The 20,969-nt window shown below is 51.9% G+C and overlaps 7 protein-coding genes across 7 annotated transcripts; 4 read left to right on the plus strand and 3 right to left on the minus strand.

Moving 5' to 3' along the window:
• Nucleotide 1: 1 nt before the first annotated feature.
• BDZ83DRAFT_582973 (uncharacterized protein) lies at nt 2–2,630 on the plus strand (the record flags this gene model as incomplete). Its single annotated transcript, XM_060505601.1, has 8 exons — nt 2–108; nt 172–337; nt 396–670; nt 761–935; nt 989–1,073; nt 1,144–1,226; nt 1,303–1,516; nt 1,609–2,630. The coding sequence occupies 8 exons, from the start codon at nt 2–4 to the stop codon at nt 2,628–2,630; spliced, it is 2,127 nt and encodes a 708-aa protein (XP_060362518.1).
• Nucleotides 2,631–3,812: 1,182 nt separating this feature from the next.
• BDZ83DRAFT_582974 (uncharacterized protein) lies at nt 3,813–4,705 on the plus strand (the record flags this gene model as incomplete). Its single annotated transcript, XM_060505602.1, has 3 exons — nt 3,813–4,138; nt 4,200–4,516; nt 4,590–4,705. The coding sequence occupies 3 exons, from the start codon at nt 3,813–3,815 to the stop codon at nt 4,703–4,705; spliced, it is 759 nt and encodes a 252-aa protein (XP_060362519.1).
• A 394-nt stretch (nt 4,706–5,099) lies between these two features.
• On the minus strand, nt 5,100–7,225 carry BDZ83DRAFT_420047 (uncharacterized protein). The gene is made up of 4 exons (XM_060502976.1): nt 6,974–7,225; nt 6,617–6,918; nt 6,020–6,554; nt 5,100–5,958 (listed from the first exon to the last, which is right to left on the minus strand). The coding sequence occupies exons 1-4, from the start codon at nt 7,020–7,022 to the stop codon at nt 5,120–5,122; spliced, it is 1,725 nt and encodes a 574-aa protein (XP_060362520.1). The 5' UTR covers nt 7,023–7,225; the 3' UTR covers nt 5,100–5,119.
• Nucleotides 7,226–7,463: 238 nt separating this feature from the next.
• BDZ83DRAFT_629081 (uncharacterized protein) lies at nt 7,464–10,957 on the plus strand. Its single transcript, XM_060508744.1, has 3 exons — nt 7,464–9,696; nt 9,785–9,968; nt 10,023–10,957. The coding sequence occupies exons 1-3, from the start codon at nt 7,621–7,623 to the stop codon at nt 10,907–10,909; spliced, it is 3,147 nt and encodes a 1,048-aa protein (XP_060362521.1). The 5' UTR covers nt 7,464–7,620; the 3' UTR covers nt 10,910–10,957.
• A 192-nt stretch (nt 10,958–11,149) lies between these two features.
• On the minus strand, nt 11,150–12,946 carry BDZ83DRAFT_721409 (HET domain-containing protein; the record flags this gene model as incomplete). The annotated part of the gene is made up of 2 exons (XM_060512382.1): nt 11,150–11,889; nt 11,926–12,946. 2 exons carry the CDS (start codon nt 12,944–12,946, stop codon nt 11,150–11,152), a joined length of 1,761 nt encoding a protein of 586 aa, XP_060362522.1.
• A 1,006-nt stretch (nt 12,947–13,952) lies between these two features.
• Nucleotides 13,953–14,535, plus strand: BDZ83DRAFT_794355 (uncharacterized protein; the record flags this gene model as incomplete). Its single annotated transcript, XM_060515812.1, has 1 exon — nt 13,953–14,535. Exon 1 carries the CDS (start codon nt 13,981–13,983, stop codon nt 14,533–14,535), a length of 555 nt encoding a protein of 184 aa, XP_060362523.1. The 5' UTR covers nt 13,953–13,980.
• Nucleotides 14,536–15,138: 603 nt separating this feature from the next.
• On the minus strand, nt 15,139–18,081 carry BDZ83DRAFT_653942 (cyclic nucleotide-binding domain-containing protein; the record flags this gene model as incomplete). The annotated part of the gene is made up of 1 exon (XM_060510673.1): nt 15,139–18,081. One exon carries the CDS (start codon nt 18,079–18,081, stop codon nt 15,139–15,141), a length of 2,943 nt encoding a protein of 980 aa, XP_060362524.1.
• Between the last annotated feature and the right edge of the window lie 2,888 nt (nt 18,082–20,969).

The raw sequence follows: 20,969 nt of genomic DNA on the forward strand, positions 1-20,969 counted from the left end.
AATGTCGACGGAATACGTCAAGTGTGCACACAGAACCATCCCAGAGGATGGCAACTTTGCGAACAGGAAAAGACTGGTGATCTGTTGTGATGGCACGTGGAATAACTCGTAAGTGTGGCAATAAAGAGACTCGATCCTACACGCAAGCGTATACTGAGATGCCTCCTTAAGCAACAATGGCGGCGTACCCACCAACGTGAGCCGCCTCTCCTCTGCAGTCGCACACAAGTGCTGTAGCGGCATGCCTCAAGTAGTTTACTACCATCGCGGTCCCGGAACAGAAGAAGACAAATGGGCCAGCTTTGTGGGAGGACTGTTCGGCCTGGGTGTTAAACAGGTAAGTGGCTCGAATAGACTGGTGGCGGTGACACATGATCAATGTTAATCTTTACCAGGACATTGTGGATTGCTACCGCTTCATCTGCGATAACTACAACCCGGGGGATGAGATCATCATCGTCGGCTTCTCACGAGGTGCCTTCACGGCTCGGTCGCTCGCAGGCATGGTCTGCACGCTTGGGTTTCTCAACCGCTCTGGACTCAGCAGCCTCGGCCAGATCTACAATGATTACAAGGCCTTCAACGACTGGACGGATCCTCGCATGTTTGACCCCAAGCAGCATCTACTGGGGTTCAACCACGACCAGCTGAAGATGAAGATAGAGAAAGAGTACATGGCAGAGATTCAGCCGCTCGAAGATAAGTTGGACCCCGACAAAGTCGGAGAGTTAACCGAGGAAGAGCTTTGGGATGTGGAAAGGGATCTGGTGAAACTACTCGAACGTTATGACCAGGCCACAAGCCACGAAGCCTTGGAGAAGCGGCTCTTTAAGGACAAAGAAGAGTTGTTTACGAAGATGACTCAATTCAAGCGGACAGATGGGAGCATGAAGTTCCGCCTCATGGCGGAGGCTTATCGCCAGCAGCTGAGCGATGTAAGTGACGTCTCGCTATTCTGAAGTCCTTGACTTGTTGACTGACATATCAGTACGAACTTTGCTTGACTCGCATGGTAGACGATGGCAACGAGGTAATCTCGCACCGAGCTGTGGAGGGGAAGATTAAAGCAGTCGGTCAGTTCAACTTCACTCCTGATGATCAGTTCAACTCAAGTCTGCGGTAGCTAATTACACCGTTTGATAGGTGTTTGGGAAACGGTAGGTAGTCTTGGAATCCCCAAGATGCCGTGGTGCAATTGGCAAGGCGCCAGTCGCAGTGCTGCAGAGGTAAAATTCACCCTCGAGGGTCCCGAGGCTGGGGTTGTCATCTATATGCAGAGGCTAAACGACTCTTGACTGCCAGCTCCGATTTGCAAGCTACAACGTCCACCCCAATATCGATCATGCGTTCCACGCCCTTGCCCTAGACGAATTCAGGAGCCCTTTCTCTCCCACGCTTTGGAGATGCAAGAGATCGAACACGAACACTCAACTTCGCCAGGTCTGGTTTCCAGGATGCCACAGCAATGTCGGCGGAGGCTCCGATTCCCAGCAAATCTCTAAGATTGCCCTTGGATGTATGTTACCCACCCCTTGTGCTGCACTCTCCGCTAGGGCAGACATCTCCTACGACTCACTTGGAGAACCTATACTTACTCGGTGTCCCTAGGGATGGCGGATCAGTTGACTTCCGTCGGCGTGGAGTTCAGCACGTGCGAGATGCAGCGCATCTTCAGTACAATCTCCCACGGAGATACCATTCGGCCCTGGGGCCTCGGAGAGATTACCAGCCCAACATCCTTGGTCACGACGGGTCTCGACCGACTTTGGAACACAATTTCAGCGCCGTATCTTGCGTACCACGGTCAATTCGCAGAGAGTTCGGCGCGAACACCTCATTTCTACCGAGACGACGACGGGAAGAAGCTTCTGACACACACGGAAGAGCTTGTTCACCCCTGCGTCAGGGTCCGGTACCTGTACAACGGTCTCGGCCTAGATGATAAAGCTGAGTGGCGCTGTAATGCTCTTACGGGGCGCGACTGGGAACTCAAGCTTGATAGAGGCGTGTCCCCAACTAAGACTCGCCCAGGTCGGGACCCGAAGATTGTGGACAAGTATAAGACCGTTGGCGGATCCGTCACCTCTGTCCATCAGCAGTATCCGGAAACTCGCGCTGCGGAAGGCCAGCTCGTCAATACTGAGCAGCCCTCGGAAGATGAGCTATGGCAGTTGAAATCTCCGAAAAACACTTACACATGGACCCACCCAGAGGGTAAGGTGCTTAAAGAGGAGCAGATTGGCATGTGGGAGCGCATGTTCATCGACATCAACGACGACCATGTCGACTTGAAGAAGAGAAGTGACGAACAGAAGATGCGGAAACAGACACATGGTGACCGCCTTAGAGACATGGCGACGAGCAACGTGTACCACGCCTTAGCCATGATTGACTGGATTGTCAAGACTTCTATTGGCGCAGTATTCGTCACGCGACCGGACAAGCAGTATCCGCTCGGGTACCCGTTGAAGCATGGTTACTACGACTTTGTGTCCTGGCAGAAGGGACTCACGCAGGGTAATTCGGAGGTTGGCCCCTCAGCCAAGGACTCGGCCAAGGATGATGTACATGCTGCCAAGGATGGTGATGTCCATGTTCATTACCACTGGCTGAACGATGGTACGCAATGAGAGGACGCAACTCGAGCTTCAAGTTGATACCTTGTATGGATACTTGGCGACATACTTTCGTTTGTCTTTTGGGACTTTGTTGTTCTTAATGTTAAGAAGGCTTTGGCTCGGAACTTCTACACCATTGGCAATGAGTAATAACGTGAAGGACACTCCATTTATTGAGCTCGGGAGAAACGAGCAACTAGATTAATACAGCAAGCTCAAGTACGAATCCTCTCTTTCGTGTCGCAACTCAACATGACAAAGGAAGGGGTATCAATCTCCCTGCAATATGGTTTGCAGGTGATTCAGGGGCCAGAACCACAAATCTAGCAGACGTTTGTTTCCACGTTCAAGATACAGCACGAGGAACCCAACACAGCTAGCTCCATGCGTTGCGCGATGAGGGAGATGAGCCGAAAGATCTTCTACGTACTCTATTATAATATCAGTCAACTCTATAGGTGAAGGTTCCTCAACGGGGGAAAGACAAGCACTCGGTCTCATGTATTGCCGTCCCTCGCCTCAAGGGTCTATTGATGTCCACACCCTAATTACAACTGTCGGTACACTCAGACAAAGATAGGCGAATGGCCTACTCAGTTCCACCCTGGAGATATAAAACTTCGGCCTATGCTTTCCATGTGGCAGCTTGCCTCGCCCGCTTGGTTTGGAAGGTGCCAATTCCAGCCGCAGGCAGCAGTCAAGTGAGCCAATGAACCATGTCTATCGCCCCCATCCCCGGCCGAAGGATTGCCACGCAGACGGTTAGTTCATCTCGTATAGATTATTGACCAAACGTTATCATCCTGGTGGTGGCATGCGAAATGCCTTGCAGGAACGCTATGTAGCTATTAGCCTATCAAGGGTCGATATCGTAGCATGATCTCCAGGGACCTCGAGATGATGCCAACTCGAGGAACGGGCCGTAATACATACAGCTCTCTCAAAGTCCGGCAATTCAAGACTTAAAATAGTTCTAAAAACCGGAGCTCCATCACATGGTCTTCTTGGAAAATAACTTGCATTCTGCATAAGAATGCCTTCTTGTCCACTCCCCATTAGCCTGCGAAACCATCGCATGGAGAGATGATAGCATCCCGAACATCGACCAAGATGTTCTCCCTCACAAGCACACTCGCGCTCTGCGCCGCTATGATCGGCGCAGCTATGGCCGTAACCTCCATCTCAGACACCCAAATGACAACTCTCCTAAATGAAGGCGGTGTCGGACTCGCCATGGCCGCTCAACCGATGTGGTTCTTCGGACAGGCGATGAACCGGCCCCCGTGTATTCCAACACATGCAGTCGTCAACGGACAGCAAACACCCGGCGCGGAGCTCTGCGAATGGCCCGACGCCGGGTGTAATTGCCGAAAGCCGGGCTTCGGAATCGGGAACCCGGCGCCAGATTTTCCAGTCTACTACAGCTACAGCAAGTGTAATGACAACGAGGTGCGGGTGGTGTATAATCTGTTTTATGAGAAAGATGGGTTCACGCCATCTGGTGTCTTTGGACACAAGTAGTACGTACTCAAATTTTCCATTATCGATACCTGAATGTAACTAAATGATCTCGACAATTAGCGACTGGGAGAGGGTAATCGTCATCTGGGCAAGAAACTCTGCAGGCAACTGGCAGCCCTCGCAGCTCTTACTCTCCCAACACTCAGGCTACGATCGAAAGAATTGGGGCGACATCCAGAACACCTTCGATACCGTCGACGCAACGCTCCCTCGCGGTGGAGACAACGGCAGAAAGAACCTTGACCATCCCAAGGTCTACGTCGCTTGGTCGAAACATGCCATCTACCACGATAGGAACACAGGTTGGAATGATGTGCTTTCCCAGTTGACGAACAATGCCTTTCGTTCGCAGGATTGGTGGCATTATCATGCGAGCAGTACGTATCCTTGCGCTACTCTCTGTGACTGGTTGTGTCGCATACCTTGATGACAGAGACTGACTTATTGCAGGCTCGTATATCCGCGCAGACGGCTCGACTGCGATTGGAAAGCAGATGGCTGGGATGAATTGGGGATCGGCCACAAGTCATCCGGCCAGTGTTCATGATGGGCTGTGTTCTGCGTGAGTTGTCAGATGAAAGTTATCTTTGAGGAAGAGCACGTCAATTCTATTGCCATAAATGATTCATCACGGTAGTTGTCAGCGCCACCGCCAAATCTTGGCTCCCGCAAGCAGCCTTGCCTACATGTACCGACATGGAGCTTCATGTGTTGATCATCGGTGCAAAATGGTGGAACACACTATGTTACGGAGTGAGAATTGTGAGAACGCAGGCTGGCTGCAATGGTCAATGAAATTCTGCCTATTCGCCCTTGACACACTATTGGCACATTCAAAGCGGCTGCCCTGCTCTTGTAGCGATACTTGTCTCTGCTTGGATCATTGGGTCTGCGATCCGCAACCAATTGTTCTTGTTTTTCTTCAAGCGATCAACAGATAGAGCTTCATGGAAATCGATGTAATGATCCCCTCTCCGACTCTATTTCAAACCTAGCTTAGAGCGACCGACAAGACGTTTCGCCACAGTCTGCTTTCGTCCTTTTGCTTGTGCCCTCTTTGCTTTCATCGATTTGATCAAGACAGTCTCCCCAGAGTCGGTTTTCGCTGCCATTCTGAGCCACTCAGCCTCGTACAGAAGTAGAACGATCTTCACCTTCAGACCCTCTATAGACGCGTCATCAAGCATGATGCAGAGCTCGTCGATCAAATTGAAACCGTCTGCTTGATCGAGCGATGAAAGGACTGTCGCTAGGTCCACGATAATGTAAGTGTTTGTACCTAAGCTCCTTACTGCTTGCCCAAAGAGCTTCAGCCAATCTTTTGGCTTCAGCGTAGTATGGAATTGTGAGTATCGAGACGACAACTCCTTTTCCGTCTTTAAAGAACCGCTCAACCGCAACGCCTGATACGTGAGATACTTTATCAGGTCGGCTGCCGTTGACATGGAAGCATGCTTTGATTTGTCTAAGCTGGGCAATGCCCACAAAGTCGGCACCCCAGCTGACTCCAAAGTCTGGATGACGTCAATTCCGAAGTCTACCATAGCAGAACGCACGTTAAAGGGGCCATTGATGATAATCAGGGAAGAGTGATGACTTGATGACCACTTCGTGAGTCTGGGGGATAACCAAAACTGATTTGTTGAGGTGTTTGTACCTCGGCCAGAGACTCTGCGGTTTCGGCACATGAGGTGATGCTTGTAACACTTTTCCGGATCCTCAAATGTCGCCGAAAAAGTGGACAAGACGTGTGACAGATGGAGATCTGATTTTCGTAGATTCGTGTCTAATTGGGCGCTGGTTTGGATAGATTGAAAGGCTGCACACTGGTTGTAAGCACCCAGAATCCATATCGCTTTGAGGAGCTAAGGACCACCTACTTTCTACCTTGGTGATGAGATCGTTCATTGTCAAACCCGAGGCTTCCAAGAGAGACACTATGAGGTCAAGTTTCTTTTCATTTCTCTCATTTGAGACTTTCAATCCAGAAACAAGTTGTGTTAGACCATCAAGTTGTTGTTGATGGGACTTTTCAGCATCCTCCATGGCGGATAGAATGCCGTTCAGCTTTCCAGAATGGGCTGTGTGCATAACACGGAGCTCAGTTTGCGAGCCTACAGCCGTCAGCTCAGTAATGTTGTCAGAAGCAACACTGATTCTCTGTAGCAAATCATCGTACTGAAGTTTGTGCGGCCGCGTGAAACTGTGGACGAAATGGCGAAGCTTAGACTCTTTACACCACGAGTGCGCAATTAGCAGAAACTCCAAGATGCAAGAATACAGATTCTCAACAGCCACTCGCATGTTTGCCGTTGGGTATAATGTGGAAACGATTTTAACTCGCGAAAGTCGCATGCCAACCTCACAGGTGGACTTGGCCACGATTTTCAGAGTCTCCGCATGGTTGACCACACTCTTCCTCCGCCGCTTCGTTAGCTCCTTTCTCATGTGTTTCTATTTTGAACTGGTTGACTCACACCAAATATCAATTTTATAGCGCCCCATACCAGAGACACATACTCTGGATGGTGTTGAACAAAGACGTCGAGGATGGTTCCGTAGTGACAGATGATCTCGGAAGTTCTTTCAAGCCATCCCCTGACTTTGCTCGATGCCTTTGTCGCTTTATATTTTTCGAGCGTTGCGGTAACTAAGCTTTGAGCATCCTCCATAGATTGACTCCCGGTAACCAGAGTCTTCTCCTCGCACGTCAAGATGCGACTCTGCTGGAAGTATTTCTGGACAGCCCTAAAAGCTTCTTCCGCAATACATCCGTTATCTGTCGCAATCGTGTTAAGACACCTCAAAGTCTTCGCTGGTCGTTGAAAACTGACCCTGCTTCTCCCCCTGATACCATGATGATATTGCTGTATTCGTATCCATCTGTACCACAGCCTTTGCACTATTAACTTACACTATCCAGCTTTTCGTCCGCATCAGACTTGATTTACGGAACACAGCGGATGACACGCGGGTTGTGGTTGCGCACCGTCGTCGACTTTAGTTGATTGAGCAGACACTTATCTCGAGATGACGTTATCGTGCGGAGGTCCCCTCGATCTGTTGTTCAGCGTTTGAACGATGCTTGCCGCTGGGTTTGGAGCCCGATCAGATCAGGCTGGAATTTTATCCAATTCATAAATCATGAACATAAGGGTTCAACAATCGCTGACCAGTCAGGCAATGATGCTCGAACCATCACCTCAGCAGGGCATGGGGCTCCAGTCAATCACATTCGTTCCTGGCGAGCTGCATGCTGTGTGACGCTGACTGCGCCTCAGGAAAAGCAACCCCCTCTTTCCTGCCATTTCAAGTTGTTGTTCAAATTCCCCCTCATTTCACCGCTTCACAGTGTTTAACCAAGGAAGCTAGCAACACCCTTTACGGTCAGCACCAGGAACCGTTGCAGGTACGCGTCTACCACGCATCATATCGTACGGTGTCTCGAGTCCGCCGCCAACAGTCCGACTCAGTTGAGCGCATGAACATACATTTCGAAGGATTATTGACCGAGGATCAAGTGGCGTCACTCAAAGCAGGCTCAACTACTCGTGCTTCTTTCAACATGGCAACGGACAATGTTCATCATCGAATGGCAAGAAACCCACAGCCTCGACAGTCTGGTCCACATCCTAGACTTAACCAGCAACGACATGCAAATGATGCGATACATCAGCCCACGGTGACTCATGCATCTTCGGATATCTCAACCCAAGGCCTGCAAGAATATTACAATGCAGGAACCCGTACATCAAACAGAATGCATTCACTGCTGGACTATCAGACGCAATTGAACTTGTTAGAGCAACACAACGAAAAGCGGAGAATGAGAGCTCAACGAGAAGATGCAATGGGAGGCCAATATGATCCAGCTAATGATGAAATTGATATGCCAGCTGTAGCTACGCTTTCAGATACCCAAATTAATAACCCGGCATCTCGAGAGACAACTCAGACACATTACACGATATCGGAAGATGAAACAGGCAAAGGGCTACAAAACAAATTCGCACCATTAGCACCAAGAACAGGTGCTTCTCGGCACATCCAGCCCTTCACCGCGCAACCAGTTCCAACCGCGTCATCAGTGCTATCTGATGCTGAACGCCCACACTCAAGTTTACACCTGACGGCATCTCCAGCGCCAGGGCCCAGGTTACCCGTCGCGACCTTAGCATCACAACAGAATTTTCGCAGCCACAGCTCAACGTCTACAATTCAAAGACAAAAGCAGCCTGAAAGAGCTCTTTGGGACTTTGAAGCAATCCAGGGGACGCCAAAAACGAAACAGAGCCATGGCTATTCTTACAGCCCAGCAGACGTGTCTGGGACTCTGGTCAATGCCGGTGAAGCTTATTCACAACCAAGCCTTTCCTCGGGTCTTAATGAGTGTGTTGCTACCCCAAACACCTCAGAATACATTCAAACCGCAATCTCCGAGACAGATGAAGTCCCTCACGGAGGAATTTCAGAACTTCTAAGCGCCGAAGAGACATCCTCACTTTATTTCGATGTCATCCAAAAGATGCAGCAGCGAATTCAGCTGCTAGAAGCAGCGAATGAAGAGCTCAGCCGAATTCCGACGCCGCAAGAAGCTGTCAGGGTGTGTATCTTCCACTACCTTGAGAAAGAAGACACGGACGGAAGTACATACCTCTCGGAACCAGAATGGACGGTGAAAGAAAACGACATTCGCCTCAGTGCCCGATTTCTATTAACGAACCCTGAAAGATACATCGAGAGGGAAGAAGACATCTCATTTGTCGTCTACAAGTGTTACTCAGAAGGACACCAGAGAGATGCAGTGGAAGAAGCAAGGAAGTCTTCAAGGCCATTACCAGACCCGGAACCGGCCTACCAGGACATACTACTTACTTCGGAGGAAATGGTGGAGGCATTGAAAGCCTTTTTCGCGCTCCATTCGACATCTCTTCAAGAATTTCCTCGAGTCAACATCCATAAGAGATTATCAGCGCCATTTACATGGTGGTACCGCCATCGCAGGTCAAGTGAGATCGAAACCCTGCCGCGACGCCAAGCCGAATTGGTTAATGCGCTCGTAAGTCACATCGAAGAGGCTTACGCAGCGTTGTACGACAACATCGATGAACAACTCAGCAGAGGCTATGTGTCGAACACCTCCATAGAATATCTTTTTCGGCCTGGGCAGGTCCTGGTCTCGTGTACGGATGGCGTCCCCCAAGGCCACATTGCATTGTCTCGCCCTTATGCCTACGTCAATGAACCTAGTGACATCTTGACTCTACCAAAATCGAAAGCTCGACAAGATGCCTCAGAAAATTATATGTCGCAATGGACTATAGCATCGCGTACAATCTCCTATCGTGGAGAATTCGTTAGGGTGGTAAAAGAGCTCAAGATCGAGTTCGAGACGGAGACAGAGAACGGGGAGATTGATATCTCGAGCTTACCTGTCATGCCACTTGAGTATACCTCACGGGCATTGCAGGAGAGGCTAATGCGTCGTGGCCGAACGTTCTGGAAATGTCGCGAGAAAAGGCTCGTTTTCTGCCAAGGTACAGGACTAAACCACAGTGTAAGTTGGTATTCTCGGATGACCTCTGAAGTTATACTCTCCTATCTTCCAAGCAAGCCTTTTGACTACTCACACTAATATTTCTTAGGGCGAAAGATGTATGATTGACTTCGAGACATATACAAGCTTTCATCCACACAATCAGTACACAAATAAGGACAAGCTCGTACCAGAGCCAGGCCTGCCAACAGATGGCAGTGAACCGCGCCTTCCTGAGATCTACCTCTTCCCAAACCTTGTCCCTGGCTTTGATCTAAGACGCAAGAAATGGGGTGAAACTTTCTGTGGCTTTGCATGTGAAAACACTTGACTGATCTTTCAAATAGTTGATGTGGAGGTCGACCGGATTCGGGACGTGGCCTGGAACGATCAAGCCTTCAACAGTCTGGTGGCTGATGAAGACATGAAGATGCTCATTCTTGCACTTGTTACCAACCAAATCGATGCCAAGCGAGGCACAGACGTTATAGATAACAAAGGAAACGGCCTCATTATGCTGCTTCATGGCTCTCCGGGCACCGGGAAAACATTTACAGCCGAATCTGTCGCCGAAATAGCTAAGAAGCCTTTGTACTCGGTAACCTGCGGCGACATAGGCACGAATCCTGCTGAAGTTGAGAAGTATCTCGAGTCCGTCTTCCATCTTGGCAAGATCTGGGACTGTGTCGTGCTCCTCGATGAAGCCGAAGTCTTCCTCGAGCAGCGTACTCTGCAAGACCTCCAGCGAAACGCCCTTGTCTCCGTGTTCTTGCGCGCTCTAGAATACTACGATGGGATCTTGATTCTTACGACAAATCGCGTTGGGACCTTCGACGAGGCGTTCAAGTCTCGAATTCAGCTGGCGCTCCGATACCAAAGGTTGGAGGCCTACCAACGCAAGCAAATCTGGAAGAACTTCTTCGAGCGGCTCAAGAGTATTGGAGAGGAGGACAGCATTGACTTTGACGATATTTCGCTACACATAGACGAGCTGACCAAGCACCCCATGAACGGACGACAGATCCGGAATACGATCACCACCGCACGCCAGCTCGCTAAGTTTATGGGGAAGAAGATGGTATTTTCGCATCTGCAACGAACCATTGCAATCACGAACAAGTTTGACGAGTACTTGGCCGACGTTCGGGAAGCTGATGTGGAGGAACATGGTGGAAGAGGCCTGGATGGCAGGTACTCGGACGAGTATTTTGCTCGATCTGATCAGATACGATAGTGCGACTAGCTATTCAAATAACAATGCGATAACTAATGGATTCCTTCTACCATATGATCAGAGAGCCTTTCGGTTTTGGCTTCGGCGGATATTTGAATACTACGGACGCAGCTAGTAGCTGAGAACCATCCGCAGAACCCAGATAGCTTGTATCTCGGCGACGTCGGCATTACTGGTCTTTGCGAACGATGCCTCTTGAACCGTCCCTGAGATCAATTTCTATCTTACTCAGCAATGGAACTATGTTGTACTCTTCACGGGAGTGTAAATTCCATTGTGGTCCACCTCGAGAGAGACGTTACTCCCCCTGGAATCCTCAACATCGACGATCTGAAGATTTCCATGCACTAGCTCAGTTGAAACTCCCACGTGGAACCTGGTAAACGTCTTCAACGAACTCCGATCGAACAGGTCTATGGAACTCGCCGGCTTTACCCTCCTGTTCGTGCCCGAGATCCGACGCACGTACTCCGCTGGCCAGGCCTCAGATTCAATCCGTACCGTTTCCGCAATTTCCTCAATTGTAGATCCGAGCGGTATACTCACCACTCGGTTCACCATCCACGACGGCGCTTTATCGAAGATGACGGAGCCGCTATACCCGGTCGCGGTTGACATGTACTGGTATTGTAAAACAAGAGCAAGTGATGCTTCGAAACCATAATGATGCAGTGGAATCACAATTGGAGACGCAAGACCATATGATCCGACCAGGCGTTCTGTTATTGGTACAACGTCGGACTGCATTTCATCGTTGTGTTGACCCCACGTTGACGAGTATGGGGTACCAAGAGTAAAACCCTGGGGCAGCGTCCGGATGGCACACCCCCAATTCGGTGCATAACCGCGCTCATCTCCGATATCTCGAAACCTGCGCGAGGCTTTCAAGTAGATGAATGCTGAACAAAGTCTCTCATTTACCCAGGCGGTCATTGGATATTTGAAGAGCTGGTTTGAGACCCTATAGTACGACATCCCGTCTGGATGATCAAGATTAGGTGAGGGCCTTTTGGTACTGTGTAAAGAAAGTGCGATAGTATTGAAAATGTCGGTGCGGCGGCGGCAGAGCAGAGGCGCCAAGAATGCAGTAGAGGAGGGGCCGTTCACCCACTTTGAAGGTGTCTCTGCGAGCAGTGGCGTCATAAAGGTGATGCCTGAATTTTCGATGCGCACTCGGGCACTGGTAGTGATATGGAAGATGGGAATAACGTCGCCGGAGTGCGTAAAATCTTTCGGGCTTGACGCGAGGAGTGACCAGCCGTCTAAGGGGCTCGGAATTCTGACCACATTCCCCTCATGCGGGTTCCCCCACGCGAAGATGGACTGGTCGTCGTTGTCGCGAATGATTGCCTCTTGCAGCCTCTGGAAAGCCTTGATACCTTCTCCGTAGATGAGGGGCATGTTGACATCAAAGATTCCCAGCAGACAGTATGCAACGTCCTCAATTCGGGTTGTTGTCCTTTCTGATGCCCAGCTCATCCGCTCGGCTACACTCGCGCTAGCCAAACCCCTCTCTCCCGACAAGTAAATACTTTCAATCCCCGTCTTCTTTTCAATGACGCCGCGGAAGAGGGTTCTTGGACCTACAAGTGTCCAGTCGCGATCATAGAAGTCGAGAGATGACGGAGCAAGGAGCTCCTGGAGCGTCCAGCCGCGGGTGAACCATCGACTCCCTGCCAAAGTTGTCTCACACTCGTCGGTCCCAGGCTCACTGTACACTACATCGGAGAGATACGCAAGGCAGATGGCGGCCTCTTTGTACCACCTGAACATGGAGTTGATAGCCTCAGACAGCTCACTGCTGCTGGCCTTATCAATGCAGCATGTATCGATCCAGAGCCAATCATAGCCCCGCTCGTAGGCCACGCGACATGCAGACTGAATTTTGATCCATCCGGCTTTGTCAGATGGACCATTTTCGAGATCCCTGAAGAGAACTTCCTCCTCACCCCACGTATGCGACAATATTGCGTATTCGGGAACTTGGCCCTCGACGAATTCGTGAAGCGTCAACGTTTCTGTCTCGAGGAGACGCATTTTGAATGGCGGACTCAGTGACTTGGTCACCTTATCGCAGCGTGAGACCGCAGAGGTTCATCGACAACTTCTCGCAAGAAGAGGTTGAGGGGTAGTCCGTATCAGGCTATCAGCAATCAATGTGCTCTCAAGCGATGATTGGGCTATTCCGTAAGAGGTATGTCAGCGCCGCAGCCCTGCTTGATGCCCCTGCACGACTCGGAGAGACGATTGAGGGTCGACTGAAAGACGCTCCGATTCATGTCGTATCAATTTCTGCATCGATATTAGCCACAGCGATCGATAGATGTCTCAATCGACTGAATTGATGGCGCAGATAGAGGATGCTATGTTGCTATACGTAAGGAAGCCATTGCTTGTCAGCGAGAGAAGTCTGTGGATCATAAGGCCTACCAACGTCATGGGCTGTTGGGCAGAGTGTAAGCTCCACTTCAGCAAAAGTAGTCAGCAATGCCACTGAATGATTTCCATATTAGTATCAAGATTGAAGTTTTCCATGTCAAAGACCACATGTAAAGGTATAGGTTAATAAAGAACGTCGTCATTAAAGGACAAAAAACAGCAATCACCGAAATTCAACCCCCAAGCTGACATAAGGCACCAGCTCTCTCCAAAGCTCCTTCCCCTCCTCCTAAAAGGTCACCAAACGGCCCAAGCTCCTGCCCGCCGCAGCCCCACGAGCTTAAGCTACAAAAAAAAAAAGGCAGGCCAAGCCCATCAAAGCCCGGGCCACGAAACGGCCCCTACCTCCTCCCATCCCGCCAGTCGCCCCTTGGTCCAAGCACCCGGCCCGTGCCCCTCTCCCCCAATTAGGAAACAACGAAGAAGAAGGAATGGAAGGAAGGAAAGAATGCCCCGCGACTCATGACTGGGTCCCCGCCTCAGTGACATTCTCACTAATTCCTGGCTAGGTACTATGAGCTTTCAATTCGAGACAGTTCATCATACTTTGCCAAGATATGTATTTTGTGAAATGAGAAACCGTAGTAGCACCCCTTATCTCCCCCTGACAATGTACGAAGGACTTAGATGTAATGCGTCGTCGTCCTAGGGAAAACGCGCTTTGTCAAAAAAGTAGAACTAAGTCTCGTCGTCCCCTCGCGTATCGCATCCCGCGTTTCTCAACACCAACACCAACATCGCAGCATCCAACCACCAAAAATCACCAAACCCACCGCCCTTTAACTCATCCCTCAAGCCAAAAGACTACACACCAAACTTCTCAGCTCTTACCCCAAAATATAATGGCCAAAGCCAAAAAGGAAAAACTCGCCATAAACTCTTACACACTCAATCTCCCCTCCAACTCAACCTCATCCCCGCAACACCACTCCCTAATCCCCAAACCCTACCTAACCCTCCCCAGCATCCTCAACATAATCCCCCTCCAACCCTTCATCACCTCCACCCCGCTCACAGCCCTCACCTCCCCAGCCTACTCCGACCCAATCTCAGACCTCTACTCCGGCGCCCACACCCTCCAGCTCCTCGCCTACCTCATCGCACACGTCCTCGTCTCCAGCATAATCTACTTCCTCACCTCCCCCGAATGCCACGCCGTCCCGCCCAGACTCCAGCTCACAATCTAGAGCGCTTACCAATTCGCCCTCCTAATCGTCGACGCGTCCCTGCTCTACGGCGCCTGGATATCGTATAGTCTCCAGGGGAACCTCGTGAACCCGGTGCGAGAGTGGCGCGGCGTGGACTGGATCCTCGTGATTTTCACGCTGATGGCAGCGCTCACCAGGGTCGCGTTTTTGTTCCGGGTAGGGTTCCCCAAGCAGCTATCGCCCGAGGAGCGACGGAAAGCTTGGGATGAGCGTAACAAGAAATTTTGGGATGGTGTGAATGATGGGACCTCTGGCATAGTATGCAACGGTTAATCGACAGTCATCATCACAACGACGTGGAAACGAACGGCCGCGCGTATTTCACATCGCGTGCCTATGACACAGTAACGAAATGAATTAGGGTATCATCAAGTCCAGTCTATCCTCAGCCCATCCCGCCAAAAGTCGTCTGAGAATCCAAACATGATGCCCTGTAATGCTGTCTGCTTCTCCTAACGAGTTGCGCCTCCCTGAAATAGGCTTGTTCTATGATTCAAACATTTCCGCGCCGGGCCACAATCGTACAAAACATCTTCTCTCATGACAGCGTCAAGATCCCCAAATTAAACCCCCTCTCCATCATCATCGAAGTCCGAATGCCCCCTTTTCAACAATGAATCGGACGGGGTGTCTTGCTCTTCTCCGGAAGCTAAGCGGCCTTGTCCCACGCCCACCGTGGTTTGTGGCAGTCGGCGTCGGGCTAGGCAACGGCAAAGGCACCTGTCCCGGTGACAGGCCATTGCCGCCACGCTCATCGAATCCCCACCGCATGACACCTCCGCTTCGGATCCAGTTCTCCAAGTTCCGGCACTGACTAACGTCCACCCACTGTAGTCGACTGCATCCTTCAAGCAGATTCTCGACGCCGCCGCCGGTGACTCTAACGCAGCCGCGGACCGAGATGCCCTCCAACTCGTTCAGGTGCAGTGCAACCGACTGCAAGCTGGCATCCGAGACGGCACTGCCGCAGAACGAGAGGCGAAGTTCGCGCAGCTGAGGCAATCCCAAGGCGACGACTTCCGTGGCGGTATCAGACAGAGCGCAGCAAAAAGAAAGATCCAGGTGTGTCAGGTTCTTGGCAGCACCCACGAGGGCGACGACCGCGTTGTCGGAGAGGTAAGTGCAGTCCGCGAGGCACAAATGAGACAGGTTCAGGAACCGGTATGGAGCCCAAGACTGGAAGCCGGCGTCTGTAATTGAGGTGCATCGTGTCAGGGACAGCGATTCCAACCGATTAGACGCATGCGCGGCAAGATGGGCCATCGACCTGTCAGTGATGTGCTTGCAATACGAAAGGTTGAGGTGCTTGAGAGCGGGGCAGCCAATGATGGTGCCCGGCTTGGGGATGTTCGCAGCTCTCTGTTGAGCCTGTTGCGTAACAGCCTTCTGAGGCTTCGACTTGGCCGAGGAGCTGGATATCACCACCTGCTTGCTGGGCGGTTGGGGTGGTGGCGGCTCGGGTACTACCCAGCCTACTACACGTGCCAGTAAGTTGTCACCGACTTTGCGACAATTGCTCCAGTCAATCTCCTCCAGGCCCTTTGCGTTCTCTGCCATCTCCAAAATCTGATTTGCAGAGACATCCCACACAGATCGCATGCGCCATCGTTTGACGTTGCGGCCACAGCTCTCCCAAAGACATCGGAAACCATCGTCGGTTATGTGGAAGCAGTTGCTAATATCAATCGTCTCCGGGCGGTTGCCGACGAAAGGACCAATGACTGTTCGGATGGCCAGATCTGTGACTCTTCTATTGTGCTCAGACAAGTCCAAATCCAGGCAGACCTTCGGGTGCGTCGTCAACAGCTTGCGCCAATGGGATGAAATGATTCGCGCGTTCATCAGCTCCGCAACATTGAGGTATCGAAATGCTTCCACGAGCAAATCGTCGGGAAGAGCTGGGGCCTGGGCCGGGTGTGGACGTCGTGGTAGTGTCCGGGCTCGCTTTACAGGCGCTTCTTGCTCGGGTGGCGACTGTGGCGGAAAAGAGAAGCGAAGAGGTGTCGACTCAATCTGGTGAGTTCGGAAGCCGTTTGTCACTATTGACGAGGAGTTGTCGGATTGCGGGGTAGGCGGGGCCAGGGAATTGCGTCGCCTATTTCGCATATTCTCCATGTCCACGCTCAAGAAAGGATCAGGGTCCTTGGGTTCCATAGTTTCCATATCGTCCTTTGTAGGCGACGTTGGTTTTGAGGGCGTCGTGAACGTGACGTGCGGTAGAGCTTTGGGTGTTGTCGGTGTCGGAGGGTCTGACTTGCTGGTTCGTTCCATAGGGTCTGCATCTGACATTTCAACGTCTTCGTCGTCATTCTTATATCTCTTGCGAGCTGTCTCCTCAACCTGCGATTTGATATCGGGTGGGCATCGGCTCCAAAGTGTGTCTAATGCATCTCCGGGGATCATCAAGCACTCGACCGTTGTAATTGCCCGCACTGTCGCAGTTCGACCCTCGGACAACCCGAGACTGGCCACTTCTCCAAAGTATTGACCTGCCTTTAATCTTGGCCTGAGATAAGTCGCACGAGCCATCTTCTTTGGGGGTTCATTTGGTGCTTCATGAACAACCTCTGCTTCACCTCGAACAATGAAGAAGATCTCATTCCCGGCCGATCCTTGTTGGATGATGTCTGTAAATGGAGGGTATGTCTTTGGTTGGACGCTGAGTCCCAGCTGATGGAGGATGTCAGGAGGTAATGTGGAGAACAAAGGCAGCTCTCGTAGTGTTCGTCGCACATTGACGAAACCACTGCCGAGGGCACTGCCTGCTGCAGGGTCTTCGATGGCGCCAGGACTGGGAGATTTCCGCTTCTTAGAGTTAACGACGGTGCCCTCTCTGATGGTGCCTACCTCACCCGTAGACACCTCTCCTGGTACCGGTTCTCTTGCTCCATTAGTTTGTGTCGAGGCAGGCTTGATGAGTTGCCCGCCTTCTTGGCGCTTCTTCTTGAGAATGTTTAATCGCTCCTGAGCTTCGTGACGAATCGCCCGTTCCATATCCGGGAATTTCGGTAACTCGGCCTGGAGGTCTTCCTTCTTAAGGACCACGAGAAGGCATTTTGTCCGAGCCACAATGGTCGCAGTTCGCGGGACGTCCATCAACACGCCGATTTCTCCGAAAAATGCACCGGGCTTGAGTTCTGCATAAATGGCTTCACCGTCTCTAGAGGTGACAGCCACGACTCCGCGCACCAGCCAGTACATTGCTCTGGCATCATCGCCCTCTGTGAGAATGTGGTCCTGTGCAGCATGAACTTGTGGTCTCAAATGGTTTCCGATGGCGGCCAAGAACTCTTCTGGCGCAGACACAAACAGGGGAAATGACCTGATGCGATCAACCAAGTCGAGCGGCATATCGCGGATGGTGGAGGCGGTGAGAGGAGATGGCCGCATGGGGCGGGTAGGGTTCGTGTCAACGTTGAAGGACCTGAGGAGTGAGAGGGAATCTGGCACCCCGCCCGCGCCCGCGCCGGTATGGGCGAGGGCGCGGTAGGGTGAGGGTGACGTTGGGGAGCGATTCCGCCTCATGGTCCTTGAGGGATGCCGCGTACGTGGTCGTGTCGACGCCAGGTTTTCGACGTGCCTTGCCGGCTAAGCTCTCCGCCCAGTGTGAGGGCAGAGGGCCAAAGCTTCAACAGGGCTTTGCCAGTGCACACCCGGTCTGTAGCCTGTGCTCCGCAAGGGCGGCCGGAGGAGGAGGAGAGTCCTCTCCCTGCCTATGGGTTGAAGCTTCCTCTGACGCTAGATTCCCGCGTTTTCCGTCGGTAGTGTAGACAGCAGACAAGGCTGGTGCATGCTCCGGAACGGCGGTTTGAAGTGCAAGGTATTGGATTCGCCGTGGGGAAATGTCAATCGTAGGGGTGGTTGATGATTAGAGAAACCTGGATAATTGAGGGCCTATTGTTTGTTTCGCGCTAATTGAATTTCGATATCGGGATTTCTTCTCAGCGATTCGGGAGTGAGAGGCGATCGCGTTTGCCTTGAAGGCGGGGTCTTCGGAGGAGATTTGGAAGTGGGAGGGTCTTGGTGGCCGACAACGCTGAGTGTCGCAGATCGTATCACGCAACGTCGCCGTTGAAAACGGTGTCTCCGGCTGCTGTTGAAACGACAGTTCGCCGGTAGGACAGATTGATTGATGAGGGATGCGGTGACACCAAGTGGCTGCGCGAAGATAGCAGCGGAAAGTCGTCGTGTGCTCGGCACAGGGTGCTGTGGAAGCTGAGTTGGGGTGATAGTTCTGCTGAGGAAGTTAGGTTAGAAAGAAACACACATGGTCATTTTTTGCCGCTGGTGATTTCATAACGGTCAGCAGGCGGGGGAGGACTCACCAAGTCTTTGACGGTGTAGGCAGGAAGACAATTGTTGCTGAGTGGAATGGCTCTCGATCCGAAATAAACGGCTCTGTACGCGGGGTTCGGCCGGTCGCAAGGAGCGGATAGGCAAAGGCGAGATGAGTTGCGAGGGTGGTGGGAAACGAAGGTGCCGGGGGTGGGTTGTTCGAGGCGGCGGGATCGGAGGCGATACAGTGATGTAGGCGAGCGAGGAGGGCGGATGATTCGCAGTCGCAATATTGCAGATCAGTTGAGCCAACAATGGGCAAGGGGTTTGGGAGTTGCGATGTGAGGATCTCCAGCAGAAGAGGAGGATAGGAGGATGACTGCGGCAGGAATGGGTAAGCGGGAGGGAGGGGGACTGGGAGGAAGAGAAACGGCGACGGACGAAAAGAGAAGCGGTCGTGGGTTTGGGAAGGGAAGGACCGAACTGGGGGCGACGGGACGGGTGCGAGGATTCCAGGAAGGGACGTGAGGGACGTGAGCGTAGGCGCAGATGTCGGTACGTAAGGAAGGAGGTACCTTGCCGCTTAGTGTATTTTGGTGCCTTCCATTTGGTATGGAATACCTCATACAGCACCTAGTAAGGTAAGGTGGGCAGGTACCTTCTCTTTTTTGGTGGAGGCGGCGTGGGCGGGTGTGGGCGTGGACGTCGCACTGAAGTGGGCGGGTGGGCGTGCCCTGGGTGCCCTGGGCGTGGGCGTCCATGGCACCGCGCAAGGACGTACTGTGGAAACGTGGGACGTGGGGAAGGAGCAAGAGTCGTTCTAACTGCTGCTTCTTTCCTTCCTTTCTCTTTCCTAAGTTCCTTCCACCAGCACTAGTACGAAGTAACCGTGGTACCCAAGCACCCACGGCACTTTCCTCAGCTGTTCACTTTATCTTTTGCCAAGATTACATAAGGCAAGGTATTCTCCAAAGTGGTACTCTACATCCAGAGACATGACTACCTTAGGCATACTGGGTACCTTGCTAAGGTTAAAATATGGCGACTCAGAAGACGGGGAGGCAGAAGGGCGAGGATAGATGATGCTGCGTTGCGTCCCCTACGTTTCTCGCAAACTGAGCGTGAGTGCCAGACCCAAACTTCTGTCGGCCAACAGCCAGAAGTCAGCGACTGTGCGGTGGACATGTGCAGATACGCAGATGCGGGAGCTGGTGCAGATGCGCCGCAAGGATCAAGCAGAGAGGGAGGGGACACACTCCCTCGCACACACCAGAGAGAGCCCCGGAAGGTCAAACACGGACAGGACAGCCAGACGAGACGGGCCAAACACCTTCGTCCCTTCACTTCACTTCACCAGCACAACTATTCCGCCAGGGAGCCCACGTCTTTGACCCTCTGTACCGCTATACTCAATATTAGGGCGCCAACAAGACACATGTCTATGAATACCAGTGCCGGCCATTGGAATACCCTTTTACCCTAAGTATATTGTAAGACAACTTGTCTTACCTATCAAGCATAGGTAGCCATGACAATTCTAAGCGCCACCCTCACCATCTCTCTCTCCAGACCTTTTCCCCATCGCCAACATCGCGGCCAGCCAGCCCTCGTACGATGACGCTCGGAGGGTGGGGTAGGGGTCACGAAGCTTGTACTCATCAGGTACCGATCTACTGCACACGGATGCTTGGGGCAGTTGATTCAGGGGTGCACAGCATGTCACTGGCAGGGTGACGAGACATGGCCGCAACCTGACCCCAAAGCTTAAACAGCCTGGCGCCCAAGGGGCCGTAGACGGTAGTCGTGTGGCCGCGGCGGCCGCGGCAGGCTGGAGGTGAGGAAGTAGGTGTCTGCGGCCTTACCATCTTCGGCAGGATAATAATTGATGTCACGGCGAGGGCAGTCGAAGGGCCCAGCGACAGGATAATCACCAAATCATCAACCACGGCTTTGTCGTCGAAATGTCAGCGGGAAAACACTTGCACAAGCAACGGGAGCTTACTGTGCCTGGGCATGCCCCGAGCTCCTTATGTTCCCTCCGCCTGGCACAGCCAAGCTGTTTCTTGTGTCGACATACGTACGTAGTCATTACCATATCTCTGCGTAGAGTACCATACTTTACGGTTTCTCTAGGCGCA

Source organism: Colletotrichum acutatum (genome assembly GCF_030867785.1).
Source record: "Colletotrichum acutatum strain CBS 112980 chromosome Unknown BDZ83scaffold_79, whole genome shotgun sequence".
NCBI lineage: Eukaryota > Fungi > Ascomycota > Sordariomycetes > Glomerellales > Glomerellaceae > Colletotrichum > Colletotrichum acutatum.